The sequence below is a fragment of the Schistocerca cancellata genome, chromosome 2, assembly GCF_023864275.1.
Source record: "Schistocerca cancellata isolate TAMUIC-IGC-003103 chromosome 2, iqSchCanc2.1, whole genome shotgun sequence".
Classification (NCBI taxonomy): Eukaryota; Metazoa; Arthropoda; class Insecta; order Orthoptera; family Acrididae; genus Schistocerca; species Schistocerca cancellata.
Window position 1 is genome coordinate 973,982,969 of NC_064627.1, and position 15,114 is coordinate 973,998,082.

Consider the following 15,114-nt stretch of genomic DNA (forward strand, 5'->3'; position numbering starts at 1 on the left):
TGACAGCCAGGTCTACATCACAAATTATTTATGCTCACATTCCAGAGGAGCATAGTTCTAAACCCTGTCAAGTCATCCATATGTAGGTTTGCTGTGGTTTACTTAAAACACATTAATGAAATGCTGATAGGTTTCATTTGCAAAGACCTTACTCAATTTCCTATCCCACCCTTGCCCAACCTAAACCAGTGCTCCATCTCTAATGGCCTTGTCACTAGCAGCCTGTTTAACTTGAGTCTTCTTTTTCTTAGCTGTCATCTGTACTGTCAGCAGATGAAACCATCCATGTCTGCTGAGGTCTGGATTTTCTTTTATCCCGTGACTGTTTATTCAGTGTAAATACATAAAACTGCAACTGGTCATTTTTTCAAATAGTTATTTATTCAGTCCATGAATAGGTTTTTGAACCTTTTCAGGCTTGTCTTCAGATGGTTTTCGATAAGTTACATAGCTATTTCTAGCATAATGCTGGATGGTGGATGCATTATGCCTGATATAGCTGTTAACTTATTGAAAACCATCTGAAGGTGGCCTGAAAGGGTTCTAAACCCAGTTCATGGAATAAATAAATAACTATTTCAAAAAAGTAACTGGTTGCAGCATTATGTATTTACATGACTTTTCTCTATTTAGCCCAAACTCCAATGCATGTCTCTTACAGAATACACTAGTAAAAATGTTACTATATTATATTTTTAGAAAAACAAAGTTTAGTTTAGTACGCAGTATTTAATAACTATTAGATGCATGACCAACAAACTTGTTACCAAGATAACCGGATACTGATTTTGACTTGCTACAAAGATATGTGCCATATAGCTAACAATGTGTTGAAACTGTGTTTTTATTACAAGATTTAACCTTTAGGTCAGTCTTATCATAAACTTGTTGCTAAATTACTACTAATACATTGGAAAAAAAATGTAATGGTTGACCATACAACCAGTGCCCAATACATGTTCAGGCTCTCCCCATATCTGTTTTTGTTGAGTTCAAATCAAATCTTTCTCCTAGCTAGTGAAGTCGATTTTTTTTATCACCTTGCAACTATCCCTTGTTTTACATATGGAACCAATTCATTTGGTACTGAAAATAGAATATTTCTGCTAGTGTCCACATTATGATAATCAAATTATTGCGTGAAATTCCGTGGCATATCATGTAGTACAGATTGTTGTGTTTGGATCTCAGTCAGGAAATATGCATTACAGCCATAAAATGTCTGCCACATCCAGAAATGTTTTCCAACTGCCATACTGTGTTCAGTGTGAAGTATGATTATGTAATGTACTTTATTGAAACTGACACTTTCTTTTTTATTGGGAACACTGCTGTATAGTACCTGGAGTGAGCTGCAATGCCAAAGTGTAGTATCAACTTAAAAACTAAAGCTATTGATATTAAAAACCTGGACTTTCCATTGTTTGATTTTAGCTATTCATACTATCTTTCCCAGCCATTGCCGTGCTGAATATGAAGTACTACAATTGATATGTAAGGAAAAATGTGAATAAATTACTCTGAACAGAAAATCATGGCTCTTTGCGTGATGTAATAAATTACATTAAATTAAACAATGGAAATTCCATGATGGAATAACGACAATATTATGAAAAAGAAGACTGCTACTCCTCCTCCCCATCCCAGCCTACACCTTATCCCCCACCACCCAGATTGCTTCTCCCACATGTGCAGTTGCTCACAGTCTGAAATCAGTGACCAGACACAGTGGACGTGCACGAATGAGGTGTTTTTGAGTGAATAAGAGGGAGTGTTGTCTACTTCAGAAGAAGGCCTTTTGGCTAAAAGCTTACTCGTTGAGCAGTCTTTTTGTTGTGCCCATCCATGACTCAACATCTCCACTATTTGGTGAGTAGCAATCGATCCTTTCCATAATATTGTCAGACTTCAGAATTAGTTTAAACAAACAGCACTATTGATTTAGCTCAGTGTATAAGTTTGTTGCATATGCTTACCCTTCAATTTGTCTGCTTTCCTGTTCCACAGACAAATCAGATTGAAATAGCATACTTTCATTGGTTGTTAAGGTACGCATGTGGTGACTTGTATGAAGGCTGTTTCAAGGATGGTGTTCCAAGTGGTCATGGTGTTCATAAGCAGGGACATTTCATGGCATCAGTAGCATCTGTTTACATTGGAGAATGGGTCTCAGGTGTGAAGCAAGGATATGGAGTCATGGATGACATTGTAACAGGTTAGCTTTATATTTTTTATTTACTGCAAAATACATTTCTCAATATTTGAGAATGTTCATATGTCTTTCATTCTTATGAAAAGTTATTGGATGATTGTTATTGTCATTAGATTTAGAGGTTATAATGTGTATTATGAAAAGCTCTAAATTAGCAGTACTTCCAAGATGGAGATAAGCAAAAATTAAGGACAGGAAATCATTCACTTTCAGATGATTGATGGGTGGCATGTAGGTGCACCCTGCAAGTGCGCACACACTTTTTACTTACAGCTTATGAGGTGATTTCCAAACTGATGCACATCTACAGTGACTGTCTGTGGGTGGTATGCAAGGCAGTGACAAGCCTGCCTAAAATTTTAAGCTATCAGGTAGCCTCTTTTGCTAAGTGGTCCATGTGTGTGCCTTGATCAGGGGGCACTCAGCCTTTTGAGGCCAATTGAGAAACTGCTTTAATGAAAAGTAGTAATTCCATGCTCTGAGAAGCTGACAAAGGCCAGGAGAACAATGTGCTGACCCAAGCACCCCAGTACCACATTCAAACGATGCCATAGAGTACAGAATGATACAGCGGCCATTCCAAGCCACTTGGCACTCTGGGTCTTGGTCATGAATTACTTACAAGCTCCCTGTTGAAAAAGTCATTGAAATGTCAAAAGAGCAATTGTTTCAACTTAGATTTTGTGACAAACCGGTGAGATGGTTATGCAACTGTGTTCGCAAGCAACATTTTGTCTCTTGTGTAGACTCATAAATTTAAATTTCTTTGCATTCACTACAGCATATTGAGCAACACATCTTTCTTCTGTTCTTATGTTGAACTGTGAGATTTTTGAAAAGAGTGACAATGTCTTCCCACCTTTACCATCCTTCTTAGAACTGTTTCCTTTATTAGGCATAGTCGACCTAGTTTCTTGCCCCCACATGACACAATTAAGAGTATGGTTCAACAATAGTCAGGCTCATGTGCAGGAAACTCTACTGCAGCTGTTCATAAGGCCACCTGTTTTCAAAAAATGGTTCAAATGGCTCTGAGCACTATGGGACTTAACATCTGTGGTCATCAGTCCCCTAGAACGTAGAACTACTTAAACCTAACTAACCTAAGGACATCACACACATCCATGCCCGAGGCAGGATTCGAACCTGCGACCGTAGCAGTCGCGCGGTTCCGGACTGAGCGCCTAGAACCGCTAGACCACCGCGGCCGGCCCACCTGTTTTCACATCTGTAATCTTTTCTTAAGTATTGTTTGATCTTTTGCTCACAGTACATGTTCACACTGCTGCAGACAGCTTTAGAAACCAAACAATTATTCAAGTTTGTGAATAGAATCTGTGAGATAGGAAACATACTGTCAGACTTTTGTAAGAATATCTCCAGTGCAACTTCAAAGATAGCAAAGGCAAATAAATGTGAGGACTATTGCACCTTCCTCTTGACAGCTCATGCATCAAAGTTCTCGACCTGAACAATATACAGAAGAATCGAAACTAGACTTGAGGATCTATTAGATGACAATCTGTTTACCTTCAAGAAACATAAAAGGCACCAGAGTGGCAGTTCTAACATTGTGCTTGATGATGGAAGCAAGACTTAGAAAAATCAAGACACTTTTGTAGGATTTGTCAAATTGAGAAAAGTATTCTATGTTATAAAGTGGTGGGAGATGTTTGGAATTCTCAGAAAAATCAGTGTATTCCATAGGGCAGTGATTCTCAACCTGTGGAGCATACTGCCTCTGTAGGGGAGGGGGGCGGGGGGGGGGGGGGGTGATAATGCAAAATGAGGTGTGCAAACTTTTTGAAAAGAAAAAAAAAATGAGTTCAAAAATTGAGTAATTTATCAAAAGGAAAGCAAAGCAAAATGCATTCTGTGATAATAAAAAAATAAAGTTAACATGTACACTGATATAATGCTCATTTAAATAGGACTTGATCAGTACTGCACACTGGATTTAATAATTAACTTTTCAATACTTAATTTTCCTTTGCATCCTGCACTTCCCTAGGGTAATTGAGCAACTTTTCATATGCCACCTGTAAGACAGATAGCAATAGAGGGCCATCCATTCTGGGTTTGTCAATGTAATGGATTTGTGTTGCAAAATAGCAATAAATTTACTTATTATCAATAATCTATAAGGTTTGTAGCTTTAGCATCAAAGTACTCAAAGTACATTATATAAGGGTGAGTCTGGAGGAAAGGTACGTGCTTTGAGGGGTGATAGTGTTAGTGTTCTGAACAAAAACCTTCATATGGACGTATGCTCTATTCCGAATGGTTTCCGAGGTAGAACACATTTAATATCACTCTTGTACATTTTTCTTGAATAACTCAAAAACCGCACCCTCCAGCGAAATTGTGTTGCAGTACAAAATTAAACTATATTAAATTTCCTACAAAAAAGTTCCTATTCATTTTTTTCTCAAGAACTTGGTAAGCCACAAATGTCCCATATCAAACTGTTTGTCTCAACTTGATACCTCAATATGCTACCTCAAATTTGCCTACAAAAATTAAGTAAGCTACAGCGCACGTGTGTCGAGTAGGTTTTTCATCATTCTCATGCTCTCTTTGCACAAACCATTAGTTCTAGAGGAGAAAATGAATAGGACCTTTTTTGTAGGAAATTTGATATAGACTAATTTTGTACTGCGGCACATTTTCGCTGGAGGGTGCAGTTTTTGAGTTATTCAAGAAAAACATACAAAAGTGATATTAAATGTGTTCTGTCTCAGAAACCATTCAGAATCGAGCATACGTTCATATGAAGTTTTTTGTTCAGAATCACAAATACGATCACCCCTCAAAGCATATACCTTTTCTCCTGACTCACCCTGTATATTGCTTTCATATGATTTGGAGGCGGGGGGGGGGGGGGGGGGGGGGGGGGGGGAATGCTGCCACAGGAAAAGACAGGCAACATACAACATGTACAACTGAGAGGAAAATGTAAGTGTGAAAGACCGATAAATAAGTTGCCAGATTAGGAAGAGCACAAGGGAGAGATACAGCCTTTCTCCCCTATTATTCAATCTTCACATCAAAGAGACAGTGAAGGAAATGAAAGAAAGGTTCTCTGATAGTGTTGCTGTCCTCTAGTGGCAGTAATAAGATTTGGAACACACTCAACATAAAAACTGGTTGCTGTGTAGTGGAAGAAATGAAGGAATTCTTTTATCTGTGAAAAAAATAACACATGACAAATGAAGTGAGATGGATATCAAGAGCAGACTGCCCAAGGAATGGGGAGCTCAGGGCAGCTGCAACCCAATTCCAGGCACCCAGGAGATAAAATTGTGAAATGGATGCTGCCCAGGGTGTGGTTGACATGGTGGGCAGTGCTGCGTAGACAGCAATCAAGTGTGAGCGGCATTGCGGCTCACGGAGGTGGGCCCGGTGGTTCAGTGCTGCACCAGTGTGAGACGTGAAAGCACTGGCAGTCACGGAGGAGTAGCGGTAGCGGTGGTGCTGGTACTGGTGCTGGAAGCAGTGGGGGCATGGGGTTGGACCAGTGTGATGTCAGGAATATGGCAGATGTGATGTCGATGGGTGCTGATAGATCTGTGGACAGCGGCCACTGGCTGTGAGAGCGGCGGGGAGGAGCTGGAACGGAAAGTGTGAAAAGTTAGGGTAGGAGCTCGAGAGGTGCATGACAGCATGCAGAAATGTAGGATGTAGGCTAAGAAGCTATGAACAAGTTGCTGGATACTGTAACACAAACTTGCATTTCACAGGCATTGAATAACACAAAAACATTACCTATAAAAAAAATCCGAGGATTGCATACCCATTGACAACTGATGCAGAAGAACAGAACAATCACATAATTATTGCACAATAACTCTGAAAGCTTAGTGCAAATTGCTTGAACATACAGAACTGAACCACTAATTAACACAAGAAAATGATCCCAACAAAAGAAGCATGCCATGTCCACGTAGGGGAATGGCAACACTGTCAAAAATAATGGAGAAGGCTAGGCACAGATAGGGCTTGCGGCAAAATTTCCGTGAAGGCACAACCCGAGGCCTGGGAGAATACGTGACTGGATCGGTGTCATAAGCAGAAGTGGCTCAACCGGCCACCAGAATGACTGCAGAGGTGTCGGTGTTGTCACCATCGTCATCGCTGTCGAGAGGGTCAGCCATTATAGGGTCGACGACAACGACACTGATGAGAGCTGATGTCTGCACCAATAGTGCAGTCAGCTACAGGGCCAGTGATGATTGGACTGATGAGAGTTCTCACCTTATTGGCAACAGGAGTGATGAGGACAGGAGTGCTGGTCGTGATGTGGCCATTGGTGATAAGATGGACAAAAAGGCTGACGATGTCGGTTACAGAGTTCGTGATGACAGGAGGGCTGGCTTGGACAGGGCTGGCGGCAGCTGGACTGATGAGACAATTGGTGTTGGTGACAGGAGGACTGGTGACTACAGGTTCAAAATGTTCAAATGTGTGTGAATTCCCAAGGGACCAAACTGCTTAGGTCATCAGTCCCTAGACTTACACACTACTTAAACTAACTTATGCGAAGAACCCCCCCCCCCTCCCCACACACACACACACACACACCCATGCCCATGCCCGAGGGAGGACTCAAACCTCCGGCGGGTGGGGCCACACAGTCCGTGACGTGACGCCTCAAACCGCGTGGCCACTCCTTGCGGCTGACTACGGGTGACAGGAGGACTGGTGACTATAGGACTAATGTCAACAGGAGGGCTAACCGTGACAGGGCCAGCATCAACAGGGGCGACATTGAGAGGGTCGGCATCTGATGATGGTACGTGCAAGGACTGGGCTGAGAAAAGAGGGACTTCACCTGTAGAAACTGACTGCTGCATAGCATGACAGCAATACAAACAACCAACCTGAAGGTGGCCCAGCTTGCCGCACACAAAATTCATGGAAGCCCAGTCTGGACACTGTTCATGAGCATGTTCACTCGAACACTGTGGGAAAGATCATCTTCCACAAACCACAAAATCTATACACACTAAGGATGGTTAAAAACAATTGTCACTACAAAAATATCCATCTAATCATTCCTCCAATAAGTCATAGTCTGTGTCTTGCGAATGAAAGACTTGGAAAAACTAACTACACAAACAGAATAGTCATGTACCTACTCTTGGAATAAAGTGAGCACTATGCTGTATAACTTCTATTCCATATGCCAGAAGGTTCATCACCAACTGTTGGTTGACAATGTGTAGCCCAGTCCTTTCTGTGACAAACTCCCGAAAAGTTGGCACAAATGCGGGACAGACTTGCCGAGACATGGCTTTTGAAGCCAAAAAGTGAGCGAGCTGAGTTATGCCTTGTAGCTGTTTTTTTAATTTGCTGCCCCTGTAATTTAATGGTTTGAGTCAAGGACAGTGCCGGTGATGGGACAGATGTGATAATTTAATAGGATACTCAAACTGTACACGAAAATATACTGCCAGTCTTGGAACTTGAACTGTCAGATAAGCGTGAAAAAGTCACTAAATCACCACTGAAAATAATACAGACCTACATCATCAGTTAAGAGAATTAATTTTGCAGCAACACATAAATGAGACTGCCAGGAAGTAGAAGTACCAAGAAATATGTGTCTGGAACCTGCATTGACTGAAACATAGCCACCATTTGTAGAACGAACTTCAAACACACACTTGCCTGAACTGACAACCAAAACCATTGATTACAAACTGTGACAACATAATAAGCATGAATAAGCTTCCCTAGCAAATAAAACTAACATGCAAGCGAAAATCCATTTGCTTGAAAAAAACTCAAACAAGTGGGACAGAACAGAATGCTGCTATAGCAAACAAACTAACACACAGCAAGAAACACAAAAACACTATGTCACTGTTGTATACAACAATTGCAAAGATGCTGCAGGGAAGAGTACTTCAAAATGCACTTTAACTCACACGAGAAACAGCAGTGTAGAAATGGTGCAGTATAGAGTGGAGCGTTCTGACGGGTCTCAGTGAGTTCCAATTGATGAGTTGCATTTGTAGTTGGTGCCTGACCCACAACTGAATGAGCAATTGACTCATTGGTGGAGGCCATGCTTGGCTTTAAATACCCAGCAGGTGGAAGACCATCCATAAACCCGTGGCATCCAGACGATACTTGCTTTCCCAGTACCAGTGCTTCCGGTTTCTTGGTGTGTGCACTGCTCAGAAACATGGCTCGTGCTCACCGTACACCTGATATACGACAATAATAATAATTTTCTGTCGTTTTGGTCAGTGATATTAACAAGTCAATTAGAAAGAGACCAGTAACTCCCCAATCTGATTCTTTAAAGAATTAATAATAATAATAATAATAATAATGGCATGTGATGAGGGCCTCCCGTCCGGTAGACCGCTCCCCTGGTGCAAGTCTTTCGATTTGAAACCACTTCGGTGACTTGCGCGTCGATGGGGATGAAATGATGATGATTAGGACAACACAACACCCAGTCCCTGAGCGGAGAAAATTTCCAAGCCAGCCGGGAATCGAACCCGGGCGCTTAGGATTGACAGTCCGTCACGCTGACCACTCAGCTACCGGGGGTGGGCTTTTAAAGAATTAAACTCCCATGTCTGGAACAGCTTCATACATATGATTACTTAAAAAATGAGTTGTTGTTGTTGTTGTTGTTGTTGTCGTCATCATCTTCAGTCCAGAGACTGGTTTGATGCAGCTCACCTTGCTACTCTATCATGTGCAAGTCTCTTCATCTCCGAATAACTAATGCAACCTACATCCTTCTGAATCTGCTTATCATATTCGTTTCTTGGTCTCCCTCTATGATTTTTACCCTACATGCTTCCCTCCAGTACTAAATTGGTGATTCCTTGATGCCTCAGAACATGTCCTTCTAGTCAAGTTCTGCCACAAATTCCTCTTCTCCCCAATTCCATTCAGTACCTCCACATTAGTTACATGATCTAACCATCTGATCTTCAGCATTTGTCTGTAGAACCACTTTTTGAAAGCTTCTAATCTCTTCTTGTCTAAACTATTTATCGTCCATGTTTTACTTCCATACATGGCTACGCTCCATACAAATACTTTCAGAAAAGACTTCCTAACACTTAAATCTATTCTCGATGTTAACAAATTTCTCTTCTTCAGAAGCACTTACCTTGCCATTGCCAGTCTACATTTTACATCCTCTCTACTTTGACCATCATCAGATATTATGCTCCCCAAATTGTAAAACTCATTTCCTACTTTAAGTGTCTCATTTCCTAATCTAATTCCCTCAGCATCAGCTGATTTAATTTGACTACATTTCATCATCTTCATTTTTCTTTTGCTGATGTTCATCCTTGCTCAATATACAGACTGAATAACATTTGGGATATGCTACAACACTGTCTAACTCCCTTCTCAACCACTGCTTCCCTTTCATGCCCCTCGTCTCTTGTAACTGCCATCTGGTTCCTGTACAAATTGTAAATAGCCTTTTGCTCCCTGTATTTTACACCTGCCACCTTTAGAATTTGAAAGGGTGTGTTCCAGTCAACATTTTATAAAGCTTTCTCTAAGTTTACAAATGCTAGAAATGTAGGTTTGCTTTTCCTTAATCAATCTTCTAAGATAACTCATAGGGTCATTATTGCCACACGTGTTCCAACATTTCTATGAAATCCAAACTGATCTTCCCCGAGTTGGCTTCTACCAGTTTTACCATTAATTTGTAAAGAATATTCTTGAAGTCTGAATGTATTTGCCTGTCTCATACTTCTTGCTCACCAGATGGAAGAGTTTTGCCATGCCTGGCTCTCCCAAGGCTAATTGTAGTTCTAATGGAATGTTGTCTACTCCTGGAGTCTTGTTTCATTTTCTCTCAATGCTCAGTCAAATTCTTCATGCAGTATCATATCTGCCATTTCATCTTCACCTACACCCTCTTCCATTTCCATAATATTGCCGTCAAGTACATCACCCTTGTATAGACCCTCTATATACTCCTTCCACCTTTCTGCCTTCCCTTCTTCCCTTAGGACCGGTTTTCCAACTGCACTCTTGATATTCATACAAGTGGTTCTCTTTTCTCCAAAAGTCTCTTTAATTTTCCTGTAGGCAACATCTATCTTACCTCTAGTGACATATGATTCTACATCCTTACATCTGTCCTCCAGCTATCCCTGCTTAGCCATTTTGCAGTTCCTGTCAATCTCATTTTTTATACATTTGTATAACTTTTCACCTGCTTCATTTACTGAATTTTTATATTTTCTCCTTTCATCAGTTAAATTCAGTATCTCTTCTGTTACCCAAGGATTTCTACTAGCCCTCTTCTTTTTACCTACTTGATTCTCTGCTGCCTTCACTACTTCATCTCTCGAAACTACTCATTCTTCTTCTGCAGTATTTCTTTCCCCTGTTCTTGTCAACTGTTTCCTAATGCTCTCTCTGAAACTTTCTACAACCTGTGGTTCTTTCAGTTTATCTAGGTCCCATCTCCTTAAATTCTTACCTTTTTGCAGTGTCTTCAGTTTTAATCTACAGGTCACAACCAATAAATTGTGGTCAGAGTCCACATCTGCCCCTGGAAATGTTTTACAATTTAAGACCTGGTTCCTAAATCTCTGTCTTACCATTATATAATCTGTCTGAAACCTTCCAATGTCGCAGGACTCTTCCATGTGTACAACCTTCTTTCATGATTCTTAAACCAAGTTAGGTATGATTAAGTTATGTTCTGTGCAAAATTCTACCAGGCGGCTTCCTCTTTCACTCCTTATCCCCAGTCCGTATTCACCTACTACTTTTCCTTCTCTTTGTTTTCCTACTGTTGAGTTCCAGTTCCCCATGACTATTAATTTTTCATTTCCCTTAACCATCTGAATAATTTCTTTTATTGCATCATACATTTATTCAATCTCTTCATCATCTGCAGAGCTAGTTGGCATATAAACTTGTACTAATGTGGTAATTGTGGGCTTTGTGTCTATCTTGGCTACAATAGTGCATTCACTATGCTGTTCATAGTATCTTATCCGCAGTCCCATTTTTTTTCTTCATTATGAAACCTACTCTTGCATTACTGTTATTTGACTTTGTATTTATAACACTGTATTCACTTGATCAGAAGTCTTGCTCCTTCTGGCACCAAACTTCACTAATTCCCACTATATCTTACTTTAACCTATCAGTTTCCCTTTTTAAATTTTCTAACGTACATGCCCGATTAAGGGATCTGACATTCCACGCTGTGATCCATAGAATGCCAGTTTTGTTTCTCCTGATAACAGTGTCCTCGTGAGTAGTCCCCACCTGGAGATCTGAATGGGGGACTATTTTACCTCGGTAATATTTTACCCAAGAGAATACTATCATCACTTAACCACACAGTAAAGCTGCATGCCCTCAGAAAAAATTACGGCTGTAGTTTTCCCTTGCTTTCAGCTGTTCACAGTACTAGTACAGCAAGGCCGTTTTGGTTGATCGTACAAGGCCAGATCAGTCAGTCATCCAGACTGTTACCTCTGCAACTACTGAAAAGGCTGCTGCTGCCCCTCTTCAGGAACCACATGTTTGTCTGGCCTCACAGCTATGCCCCTCCATTGTGGTTGCATCTACGGTACAGCTATCTGTATCGCTGAGGCACACAAGTCTTTCACCAATGGCAAGGTCCATGTTTCATGAGTTATTGTGTTAAATATTTCATGTTAATCATGTAAAATATGGTTAAAGATGTAGAAACCTAATGATGTTAGTATTCTTAGATTCAGATTATTCGCCCATAAAAAAGTAAAAGCAAAACTGATAAGCCTAAACTGTGTGCCATACAATGATGTAAGTTTTACGTATCTTCAGTGATGTAAGTGGATACCATCTGCAATATGTGTTCCAAATGGAGTCAGTAATAAAGAAACAATGAATTAAAATGTCATCCCTACACGAACAGCAAAAATGTAGTAGATGATTAACTTTTTTCCCATTCATTATTTTGTGGGAGTCGAGGGTTCGTAAGTGCTCTCATTCTTAAATACTTGACGAACATAGTCTGAGTAAATTGCACACAGCGAGTTGCACTGCCTGAAGATATATACGCAACTTTTAATGTTAATACCTTTCTCACTGCATTCACACTTTTACATACGGTTATATTTCTTAGTAAGTGGATTATGACATCATTGTAAATTTTTAAAAGTCAGTCAGTAATTATGTGAAATACTGAAAATCATATTTTTGTTGCCCCAAGTAGGTATAGGATAGAATACCCACATATAGGACAGGTGACCATTTCAGCCATATAATAATACAGAATATATAATGCACAAAATGTAAATAATTTTTGCCTAATGATAAACAGAAGCAGTGAAACTGTTATGTTCTGATTCATATCTCATGACTTCCAGAGTTAAGCGTGCATAACCCTCCACACACACACACACACACACACACACACACACACACACACACACACACACGTCCGCCGCTCGTGGTCTCGCGGTAGCGTTCTCGCTTCCCGAGCACGGGGTCCCGGTTTCGATTCCCGGCGGGGTCAGGGATTTTCACCTGCCTCGAGATGACTGGGTGTTTGTGTTGTCCTCATCATTTCATCATCATCCAGGAAAGTGGCGAAATTGGACTGAGCAAAGATTGGGTAATTGTACGGGCGCTGATAACCACGCAGTTGAGCGCCCCACGAACCAAACGTCATCACACACACACACACACACACACACACACACACAAAAGTGTGCACATCTTCACATCCATAATTTCACTCTCAGTTATTTTTGCTCCTCACTACACTCATTTCAACAACTTTCTGAACAGGCTGAAACAATAAAAACATTGCAGCAGCAGAAATGTTCTTTGTGGAAAGACATAATAAAACACAACATACACAGTCTGGAACAGTGACAGACCTCTGTTGCCTTGAGTATTCCCTTGAATAATTTGTGTATTCCCCCAATGCAATAGAAACTATTAAATACACTCCTGGAAATGGAAAAAAGAACACATTGACACCGGTGTGTCAGACCCACCATACTTGCTCCGGACACTGCGAGAGGGGTGTACAAGCAATGATCACACGCACGGCACAGCGGACACACCAGGAACCGCGGTGTTGGCCGTCGAATGGCGCTAGCTGTGCAGCATTTGTGCACCGCCGCCGTCAGTGTCAGCCAGTTTGCCGTGGCATACGGAGCTCCATCGCAGTCTTTAACACTGGTAGCATGCCGCGACAGCGTGGACGTGAACCGTATGTGCAGTTGACGGACTTTGAGCGAGGGCGTATAGTGGGCATGCGGGGGGCCGGGTGGACGTACCGCCGAATTGCTCAACACGTGGGGCGTGAGGTCTCCACAGTACATCGATGTTGTCGCCAGTGGTCGGCGGAAGGTGCACGTGCCCGTCGACCTGGGACCGGACCGCAGGGACGCACGGATGCACGCCAAGACCGTAGGATCCTACGCAGTGCCGTAGGGGACCGCACCGCCACTTCCCAGCAAATTAGGGACACTGTTGCTCCTGGGGTATCGGCGAGGACCATTCGCAACCGTCTCCATGAAGCTGGGCTACGGTCCCGCACACCGTTAGGCCGTCTTCCGCTCATGCCCCAACATCGTGCAGCCCGCCTCCAGTGGTGTTGCGACAGGCGTGAATGGAGGGACGAATGGAGACGTGTCATCTTCAGCGATGAGAGTCACTTCTGCCTTGGTGCCAATGATGGTCGTATGCGTGTTTGGCGCCATGCAGGTGAGCGCCACAATCAGGACTGCATACGACCGAGGCACACAGGGCCAACACCCGGCATCATGGTGTGGGGAGCGATCTCCTACACTGGCCATACACCACTGGTGATCGTCGAGGGGACACTGAATAGTGCACGGTACATCCAAACCGTCATCGAACCCATCGTTCTACCATTCCTAGACCGGCAAGGGAACTTGCTGTTCCAACAGGACAATGCACGTCCGCATGTATCCCGTGCCACCCAACGTGCTCTAGAAGGTGTAAGTCAACTACCCTGGCCAGCAAGATCTCCGGATCTGTCCCCCATTGAGCATGTTTGGGACTGGATAAAGTGTCGTCTCACGCGGTCTGCACGTCCAGCACGAACGCTGGTCCAACTGAGGCGCCAGGTGGAAATGGCATGGCAAGCCGTTCCACAGGACTACATCCAGCATCTCTACGATCGTCTCCATGGGAGAATAGCAGCCTGCATTGCTGCGAAAGGTGGATATACACTGTACTAGTGCCGACATTGTGCATGCTCTGTTGCCTGTGTCTATGTGCCTGTGGTTCTGTCAGTGTGATCATGTGATGTATCTGACCCCAGGAATGTGTCAATAAAGTTTCCCCTTCCTGGGACAATGAATTCACGGTGTTCTTATTTCAATTTCCAGGAGTGTATTAGCATCTTTTCCAGCTCTTTCTTAAATGTATGTAACTTTTTTATATTCTTTATTTCTGCAGGCTATGCACTGGGTGTTATTTTAGGTCTATATAGCAACCTAGCGAGGTGGCACAATGTTAAGCACACTGGACTAACGTTTAGGAGGTTATTGGTGCATCCGGCTGTCCAGATTTAGGTTTTCTGTTGTTTCCTTAAATTACTCAAGGCAAAGGCCTGTATAGTTCCTGTGAAAGAGAACAGTAATTTCCATCCCCATCCTTGAAATATTCTGAGCTTGTACTCCATCTCTATTGACCTCTATGTCAATGGAACATTAAGCCCTAATCTTACTTTTTTTCTGGTATAAGGCCTTTCTACTATCTTGTCTGAAAATAATTCCTGCTTCTCACTTCTTGCTTATAAATGTGTCTGTGTAATGTTAAAAATCTCTATTGATTGTTGGTCTGGGACGCTTACCAATGTGAATGAATAAAAGATATACAGAAGATCTGACAGTAAGAGGCACATTTTCTCACTGGATCAT

At 42.0% G+C, this 15,114-nt stretch overlaps 1 protein-coding gene across 1 annotated transcript in view; it reads left to right on the forward strand.

Annotated features, from left to right (window-relative positions):
* The window catches only part of LOC126162943 (alsin), a 206,215-nt gene that overhangs the window by 120,529 nt on the left and 70,572 nt on the right, over positions 1–15,114 (forward strand). The window contains exon 6 of the mRNA XM_049919775.1: positions 2,049–2,215. Within this exon, the coding sequence (XP_049775732.1) occupies positions 2,049–2,215 (167 nt within the window). The remainder of the gene's footprint in view (positions 1–2,048; positions 2,216–15,114) is intronic.